This window comes from Chrysoperla carnea, chromosome 1 (genome assembly GCF_905475395.1).
Source record: "Chrysoperla carnea chromosome 1, inChrCarn1.1, whole genome shotgun sequence".
NCBI lineage: Eukaryota > Metazoa > Arthropoda > Insecta > Neuroptera > Chrysopidae > Chrysoperla > Chrysoperla carnea.
The window spans coordinates 94,670,256-94,679,881 of record NC_058337.1 but is presented as its reverse complement, the minus strand read 5'-3'; the positions used below and the strand labels follow the sequence as shown (position 1 = coordinate 94,679,881).

The 9,626-nt window shown below is 29.6% G+C and overlaps 2 protein-coding genes across 2 annotated transcripts; both read right to left on the bottom strand.

The window, feature by feature from the left end:
• Positions 1-4,192: 4,192 nt before the first annotated feature.
• On the bottom strand, positions 4,193-5,734 carry LOC123306083. Its single transcript, XM_044887957.1, has 3 exons — positions 5,500-5,734; positions 4,567-5,028; positions 4,193-4,307 (listed from the first exon to the last, which is right to left on the bottom strand). The coding sequence occupies exons 1-2, from the start codon at positions 5,657-5,659 to the stop codon at positions 4,634-4,636; spliced, it is 555 nt and encodes a 184-aa protein (XP_044743892.1). The 5' UTR covers positions 5,660-5,734; the 3' UTR covers positions 4,193-4,307; positions 4,567-4,633.
• A 1,827-nt stretch (positions 5,735-7,561) lies between these two features.
• Positions 7,562-9,011, bottom strand: LOC123305898. The gene is made up of 2 exons (XM_044887736.1): positions 8,682-9,011; positions 7,562-8,092 (listed from the first exon to the last, which is right to left on the bottom strand). The coding sequence occupies exons 1-2, from the start codon at positions 8,845-8,847 to the stop codon at positions 7,707-7,709; spliced, it is 552 nt and encodes a 183-aa protein (XP_044743671.1). The 5' UTR covers positions 8,848-9,011; the 3' UTR covers positions 7,562-7,706.
• Positions 9,012-9,626: the final 615 nt, after the last annotated feature.

Genomic DNA, 9,626 nt, shown 5'->3' with positions numbered 1-9,626 from the left:
TACTTTCTTCTGTGTGTCTCTTTATGCTATTATAGCATCCAAACAAATAAACCGATTCGATTAAATTTAGTATTTTTTTTGAAAGGTTTTTGTTGATTTGATGATAAAATTATTTTCAGTTTGGAGAGATCTCAAAACGAAAACCCATTCTTTAAATTTTAAAAACCGTCCTTATCTTAGCAGAAGAAGTTTAGACAAAAAGATTAAGCCCCGAAAAACCACTGTACCATAATCCCTCGACCAAGAGGAAAGTTTTTACGAAAGGTGTTTCGTTTAGAAAAAATGCGTTATTGTGAATCAATTTTTCATAGCTCCACCAACGACTATTTTCGCTAATTTATTCAATATTCTCGGCACCTACGCATCCAAATCGGACTTACCAGAGGTCAATTGAGGTTTTTTAGATATATAACTTCCTATTAACAAAGTTATTTTTTATAAAACAAATAATAAAAAAGCTTTTCATATAGTCTGACTTAATTGGACACACTGAATATTCCAGTGTTCTTCAGTTTTACATGTTAGTTTCTACATTTAAATTGAAAATATTTACTTACGAAAATACAAGGATATGTATAGTCTATGTTAACTTCGATGCATATTTAAATCTTGCTATCATTTTGACTCGAAAATTACTTGCATTTTTCTATATTGGGAATATTTTTTACACTAATTTAAGGCAAATAGTACAGGTTGTATTTACCAGATATTGTTTGATACAAAACACGTAGTAGTCGATAGTTATTTCACGACGGCTCGGAATTTGGGAGTAATTTTGAAAGCTGTAACAAACCGTATGTACCGAATACTGAATAACGTCTACGCCATCTTGTACCGCGTACTGAAACGATACTCGGTATTAGGTAGCGTACATTATTTGGCGTACCCAAATTTCTAACTTGTCAGTATAGGAGGTTATTGTAATACGTTCGATTTTCGAAATCGTAATTTTCTACATATCTTTACGTTTCATGTTTAGAACGAGGCTCTAACACCCATTTGAAGAAGTGTGGGTGTATAAGAACGTTCGTACGTACGTACGTTCGTGGTCATTTTTTTCGTCATCGATATCGCGCAAACAAAATGTGATATCGACTTCGTTGAGATGCCGATCGAAGTGTATTAACAAATATATGATCTGAAAAGAAGAAAGAAACTTGTTTTGAGTCCGTCGAGTTTAACTATTTATTATGCTATCAATATATACATTTTGAATTTACATTTGAACTATAACTGACATAGTCTTTTCAATTGAAATTTTATTAGGTAATATGTATCAAAAATAACGAGTGACATAACGATACGACAGTAACGGGTACTGATTACTTCAGTAACGAATACAATTTTTTGTTACTTTTACAGCACTAGTAATTTTTGAATTAAGAAAAAAATACAATCATTTTGTGTGTAGGCTTAAATAAAAAATTCAATTTTCGCAGAAATAAATAAGTAGAGCCTTTGGATATTTGCGATAACAAACATATGTACAAATTAATTATGTAAACGAATAAATATAATAGTCGGCGATATCATATTAAAAACAAAGAAAGAATTATAAAAAGCTTTTTATATTATATTCTTTCTATAAATTATTATTTTTAAAACAAAAGCATTATATATAAAAATTTGTTTTTATAAAAAATAATATATCATTCATTTGTTTTCTGTTATTCTTTTGTTAAGTCAAGTGTAAAATATTGTTATTACATTACCATGATCAGTGGAGAGACGACCAGTACAAATACAAACGGAAGACATAGAGTAAATGTGATGCAGCTATTATATGGTATGTGTGTAACCTGAGTATTAATTTACTTGAACATTAAAGTTCAATAACAATGATTAGATATGAGCAAACTAGATTTAAACAAGTGAAAATTAACAACTAACTGAGTTAATTTTCGAAATATCGTATACAGATATTATTGATCATCAGTGTTTACATTATTTTTAGTAAATAAGAAAGATTTAAAAACCAACCCTTAATAACGGGCTTTTGGCCGCCATTTGTTATAGTTTTCGAAACTTTTTCCGTTCTTCAAATCTTTAACAAGACTTACTAGTTGACTAGTTTACCTACTAATTTTTTTCTCTCTATCTTTTATAGTTTTGGAGAAAATGATATATCACAAAAAAACGTGGTTATTTTGTTATAAGGAACATTCGAATTCTGTTGTATCTCTTACGGTTTACATGATGGGTCTTTCGGACACAAGATCTAAACGACTTAAGTTGCTTATTTACAAACTTGACCTCAGTTTTGACGTCCTCAGCATGCTATACTAATTTCTTTTCGTTTTTGAGTTATCGTGCTGACAGGTAGATGAACAGGCGGACGGACAGGCAAACGGAAATGGACAGTGATTAGGTGATTTTACGAACATCTTTACCAAAATTTTGTTCGTGCCATCAATATTTCAAACTCCTATAAACTTAGGACTTAAATTAGTATACCTTATTGTGATTTTTAGTTTTCATATTCTGACTAAAAATCTTAAAGTCCGACTAGAGCAAGCGCTAGATAGAATTGAGTGCGCAAAAGTCGAGGATCGCATTTTGTCAATATTCTTGTTCAGAAAAGCTTATAGGTAGATTAATATTCTTGCTGTTGCCAGAAAACCTATTGGTCCAATTTTTGTAGTTCTCTCTTCCTCTGAAACTATTAAATATAAATTTTAGAACCAAATAAAGCTACCCGAAGTTTTTTGGGTAATTTTCCGTCAAAAAGACTACTTGTGATATTTTTCTTAAGTTCACCGTTTTTGAGTTATTAACAATTTAATTTTTGGAAAAAATTATTTCCAACGCTGGAAATTAAGGCAAATAAATTAAATTTTTGAGCTTTTCAAAATCTTCACATCATCTTTAAACATCTTTTATAAAATTCTGAAACAAAATAGGGTTTCTGGCAACATTCAGCATATTAGCTTATATGCTTTTTTGAACAAGAATTCATTGACAAAATTTTTTCCACGAATTTTGCAAACTAGACTTAAAAATTAGCAAAATAAAAGTTTTGATACTTAAAATGATAATTGCTTTTGTATTCTAAGTGAGCGTATCGTTAGAAATATACAAAAGTTTTAGGTAAAAAAATAATAAAAAGTGCCCTGTTTACATATTTCACATTATATGCGAGAATGGAATAATGGGATTTTTTTAAGTTATTCTGGGAATGGTTTATAACAATTTTCATGTAAAAATTCTGTAGTGTTTTATGCAAAAATTATGGTATATGTGGAAAAATAATATAAAACATTTGTTTATTATATTATTAAAAAACCATTATCTTATTTTATTTTTAAACAGTAGAATGTCTCAAAGGAATTCTTTTGATTCGTTTATCCTTTTCTGTCCTGCTATCTACTTGGGAATTTTGTTTACCTTCGAACATTTATTATGGAATTCTCCATATTAAAATAAAAAGGTTTCAAATTTTTATTTTAATATTAATTCAATTAGGCAATTCTTTTTTAATAAGTGACTTGGAACTACAAATATCTGATATTTAAACAGCATACAAATAAACTAAGCAAAAAACATATTTCTGATTTCGCGCACTCGAGTATTTTGGATCGAGCCCGCAGGCTTCAATTTAACGACTATGTTTTTCTGTTATAACATGAGTAAAATACTTGAATAAGAAATTCAGAAAAAGTTTTGCCTGACATAGTAGAACCATCTCTGGGTTCACCTCCGAAAAAAGGCAAATAACAGAAACTTTATGAAAACATACTTTCTAAAGAATATATGTTTCATCAAATTAAAAAAGTTTCCACCTGGAACGGACGCGGAACTAAAATTTGGAGTCTTTCCTACTCAAATAAACTTTGATACAAATATCTCCGGAAATTCTGTCTATCAAAACTTTCGTATCTTGCACATTGAAGCCGAGTGAAATGCTAATAAGGAATTCCATGTATTTTTTTAATGTTTAGAATGAAAAGTGAGAGTGAAAAATCGTACGAGAATAAAATATAAGCCAAATAAAATTAGAAAAATATAATTTTGTTTAAATTGTTTTATTTCTTGTTACAGAGAAATGTAGTTATATGTCAACGAATTGGATTTTACATGCCATCAGAAACAAATTCTTTAGTATAGAAGTTAATAGCTACAGGTATCGATACTTACTACTTAAACCAATAATTAGTGTATTAAATTGAAGTGATAATAAATAAACAAGTTTCATAAGGGTATATTATTTTATTCAAAAACTTTTAACGAAAATTTATGATGATTAAACCTTTCTTTTCTTTGTAAACGAAGTAACAACTTGTTAATCGGCAATATTATTTTTTCCACCACTGCAATATATTTTCAAAATAGTTTTAGACAAATAATTCATTTGGAAGAGACATAATTTTTCAAGAATTTCCAAATCGAACTTGTTGAAATCACAGAAACATAAGATATACCATCATCAGTGTATTTGAGCCAAAATAATGTTTTTCTTGAAAATTTATTATCTATGTATGCAATAAGAAGATATATAATGCTTTTTACCGAAGATTATCCAAAAAGTAAATATCTCCTTATATAATTGCTTATAATTGAGAAACTTACATTAAGTTCTTTAAAACAACCATTTTTAGTATATTTTCCAAAAATTTCTTGACAACACTTCGATTTGTTAATAAGCAACGGCACGTGCCGATAGCAATGCGAATCCAATCATTACAATACTTTCCCAATCAATAGAATCTAAGCTCAGTACATCATCAAATGATAACTTCTTGAAATAAATTAACAAGTAAAGTGTAGCTGTGGCAGCCGTTTGAAATACATATTCATAGCCACTATTCACACAAAAGAAGTAATTTGATATTAACTGAGCTATCATACAAACATCAGTTAATTCTTTATTGCCAAATAGTGGAACTATTGCTGGCAATAAATGTGCATAACATAAAAACTTTGGTTCATATCCATCCAGTAAATACAAATCAGTATTAAAAGCACCCATGTATAATTGATTACGCAAAGCATATGTAAAATTGAATGGCTTTTCAAAGGATGAACCCAAATCTAAAATTAAAACAAAACATTTACTTGATCACTACGCCTAAATCAAAATATTTGTGTTATTGCGTATACATGCTACGCCCAGAAAACATTATAAAAAAGCTATGCATTATAGCTTTTTTGCCAATTTATATTTCTTACTGTGTTCTAAAGTATATCCGTTTGTCACTTATCCCTTGGTTGCGCAACAGTGTCAAGTGCTAGAGTTAGCAAAATACAACTCCAGCGGTACCAGGTGATATAATATTTTTTTTGCATAATATTAAGTAATGATAAAAGTTTGTTTGTGGAAAATTTCAACAAGATGTAGGTATTTTAAAATGACGTATAGATTTAAACATTTAAAAAGTGCGAATATTCTGGAAACGACTCAATCTCGGAAAATTTATATTTAGTGAGTTACTATTAGAATAATAGCAACAACATACGTAATTGAGACACATAATTTCGGAAAATTATTTCGATTATACTTACAACATAATACCCCAAAACCAGCATTTATTATCATTATTCCATAACTTAGATGTACGTATCGAAAACCACGATACCAAGTCAACGTATAGTGGAGTGCGTAACCAGCTCCACATCCTAATGCGATATTAGTTATTAAACTGGCAGGTTTTTGAAGGCCCATTGTAATATTCCGCTTTTGTATTTTGTAGAAATGATAAACAAATTATTTTATTTTTTTCTTATTTTTTTTCATAAAATAAATTTTTTCAATTGAAAATTTACAAAAAAAAAAATTAAAATATATTTTAACTTATTTTTGTAAATCTAAAATAATACACCAACATCTTTTGCCAAAATCTGTCATTGTATCATCGCTCATACTGCTATGTCCAAAGGGTACTATGATTATTAATTTCTTGATTTTAAATAGGAAATAAATGTCATGGCATACCGCAGAGACTATAATATCGTATATAAACCAACATTCAGTCCCGTGCTACAAGTTTTCACCCCGAGCTCCGGGTAAAACAGATGACCATTTATAAAAAAAAATTTAATTCGATTTCGTGCTTGCATTTGTAAGATCAAAAATTATTATTTTCAGTAAACAAAATATAATTTACGCTAAATTTATTATGTATGGTAATATTTTGTAATATTCGAAATAATCCAATAATATAGTATCTACATCGAATTCTTGCTTGTAGACATATAATAATAATAATAATAATAATAATAATAATGGGGTTTAACCTCCGTTTCTCTGACATATACGCCTATAACAGAGGCCACCCACATCATTATTTGTGAATCTTTATTTATTTAATTACAAATTATATTTACAATTACATTTTTGATGTGGGTGGAGTCGGTTACTACGTTCTTATCCAAGCGACGACAATGTGATCAATTCTGCACTCCCATTAATTATAATTGTTCACACTGCCGCTGCCTGGATTCGAACCCGCAACCTAATGCTTGTAGACATATAATATCCGCAATAATAAACTTCGTATTTCAAGAATATGTGAGACAGCAACATATAAAAGGATATATATGGACAAACAAACAAGATGTCCTGGAAACTTCAAAGGAGGTAGCTGCTTTACAGAACAAGCTAAGGCGACACAAGCGGGAATATTTATAGCTATACCATTTCATTATATTATAAAATTGAAATTATAATGCAATTACTCTAGGATATGATAAAATTAAAAATAGTGACTGACCACTCTTTAAAAAAATGATAGAAGAAATTTGACAAAAATGTTCAAGAAATATCCTCTATTTGCAATGAATATGTATACTAATTTTAGTCTCAAGTTTGTAACACTTAGAAATATTGATTATATGAACAAAATTTGGAATGTAGGTGTTTATAAAATCACCTAATTAGTCCATCTCCGATTATCCGTTCGGCCGTCTGTTCATCCGTCCTTGATCAAGATAACTCAAAAACTAGCATGTTCAGAACCAAAAAAGGGAGTTTGAGTTCGTAATTGAATAAAATAGGCCAAGCGGGTATTGGGTCCGTAGGACTTAAGTTGTAAGCCGTTAGACATAGAACAAAAGTCGGTAAATAAAAATATACCTTAAAAAAATTAAGAAGTTTTGTTCTCAAGATTTTTTCGTTAACATCATTGTTTACCCCCGGGGCCTCAAATTAGAACAAAACTTTAGTAGCTTTAATTTTAGAAAATACTTTGGAAAATTTTCGAAAATGAAATAATTGTGTTTGTTTGTTATACTCTAATTTATAAAAAAAAATATGCTAGCACTGACATTATCAACATATACAGGGTATTTCAACACTTAATTCAATTGTTTTCGATGATTTTATATTAAAGTACTGCCAATACCTTTGTGTATTGGAAAAATAGCACTCAAATTATGTTATCCAAATGTATTGAACAAAGGTCCCACACAATCTTATGCGACAGAATTTCTCTGCTAAATAAAATTAAATTGCTGGTAAAATAATATTTATTGTTGTTATTAAAAACTGGTACAATAATATTAACACATGCAAAAGATGATTTTTTTTGTTTATTCCTATACAAGAGTTTTTATTTAAAATCTTATCGGATTCTTGATATGTTAATATTTCTATAAAAATTGATACAAGAACATCAACGTATCAAATAGACTGTTAACTAGTTACCCAATTCCAGATTGGATTTCGATAAATCTGATCGTACTCGATATTCATCCACGATATTTGGAAAAAATTAATACCGAACTGCACGTGCTGAAACGATTGCAAAAATTGCCATTAAAATATTTTCCACATCATCCTTTGCGAGTATTGATTCGTCAAGTGGAAGTTTTCCGAAATGCATTATAACTGTAATTGTGGCAAGAACAGCTGCAGCGTAGCGTGTATTTGTAGGTCGAGTAAATGTAAAATAATAATTTGATATCAAGTTAAAGACCATGCCTGCAGCCGCAAGCGGTTCGTTATCCATTAATGGAATGATTACTGGTATTAAATGTAAATATCGAATCCATCCTGGGCTAACAGCACCATACAAGTCGCAGTTATAGGCTCCTATAAACAATTGATCTCGGAAACCATGACTTAGTTTGACTGCATCATCGATACCAGGTGCAAAATCTATTTAAAACAAAAGTTGTATTTAAAATTCTTAATTTCAGTTCTGGATTGGCAAGTTTCTGTATAAAAGATTTTCGAACACAACGATACATGAAGTTTTTGATGATCCTTTTTAGCTCTGAGTATCATTTTAAAAATTGGAAAATATTTTAAATTATGTTCAATTTTGACCGAACATAATTGTTGAACCTGGAAGGTTTTTTATATTGAATGGAAAAATTAAACGAAAAGTAAAATCTTTCGATTATCTTAGAGATTGGGAAGGGTTTTAAACCCTTCTGTTAAGCCCATCCAGTTTAGACTGAGAAGGGTTCATTCTTAAATCACAAAAGAAAAGAAAATTCATCTAGAGATCAAAGTTATGACCATAGAAAAATGACCTTTAATCAGCTGGAAAGCTTTTGCTGAAAGTATTTTTTCGTAGCTGACTTAAGTTTCTTTCAGCTTTAATTAGTGATTTTAAGTCAAGTTCCTACGAAATTAATATTTAACTTTCCAATCACAAAAAAATTTCGGTGTTGACGCACAACCAGTTTACAAAAACTTACGGCTACTTGGTTCTTTCATATAGATACAAATTGCCACTTACAATTCCAGATCCCAAGTCCAGCATTTACCAACATAGAACCATAGCCAAGATGTACCCATCGCCAATCTCGCCAAGCCCATCCATTTCTTGAATCTTCCATTGCGTATACTGATCCACAGGCAAGGATTATATTACATACTAAATTTGCTGGCCCGGCGTCCCCCATATTTGATACTTTTTTCTTCTTGTATCGATTTTTGTTGAGTAATCAAATATTAATTTTTTTGAACGAAAGTAGGAACAAAAAAAATAAAATTTGACACTATTTTTTGCAAAAATATTCACAGAAAATTTAGATGGATGACGAATCAAATATTCATTGTTATGAAAACAATTTTTTTACATTATGGAACAAAAAATAAAAATTATTTTTAAAATAACTGTCACCTTTAAATGCTTAACAACTGTGTTACTACGATCAATTATTGATGGGAAATATTTTCGATTTAAAAAAAAACTAGAAAAACAAACTTTATTTTCGTTTATCGTTTAATTTCAATAAACGAATATTATGGATCAGTTTCAATAAACGAATATTTGTGAATCAAAAAACAATTTTATCACTATTTTCGATGGGCAAAAATAATAAATTTTGCAATAAAAAAAAATTGTATTTATGAATTGGATTTGAAAACATGAACATTACAGATTATAGTTTTTATTTTAGAAAATAAATTTTAATCTGCGATGAACATTAGTAATTCACAGTTTGTAAACCTGAGAGGACATCCATGTATGTCCTCTCACCGACCTGGACGGCTATATCCATACCTACCGCCAGAGCCAATCAACTCTACTTGAAGTTTCTTGCGGTTTTATTGATTTCGATAAATTAATAATGATAGTTCAATAAAACCTTTTAGTGGGTTAGAAAATGTTGTCTGGCGTTACTTGTTTGTAGCATTAGCCATATTTATATTGCAAGCGAAACAAGCTCTGAGGCCA

What these genes read in the sequence shown, in the direction of transcription:
- LOC123305898 (XM_044887736.1), bottom strand. Translation starts at nt 8,847, where the DNA reads ATGGGGGACGCCGGGCCAGCAAATTTAGTATGTAATATAATCCTTGCC. An exon ending in TGGACTTGGGATCTGGAATT is followed by an intron (nt 8,093 to 8,681) that starts GTAAGTGGCAAT and finishes TGTTTTAAATAG; the next exon opens with ATTTTGCACCTGGTATCGAT.
- LOC123306083 (XM_044887957.1), bottom strand. Translation starts at nt 5,659, where the DNA reads ATGGGCCTTCAAAAACCTGCCAGTTTAATAACTAATATCGCATTAGGA. An exon ending in TGGTTTTGGGGTATTATGTT is followed by an intron (nt 5,029 to 5,499) that starts GTAAGTATAATC and finishes TTTTAATTTTAG; the next exon opens with ATTTGGGTTCATCCTTTGAA.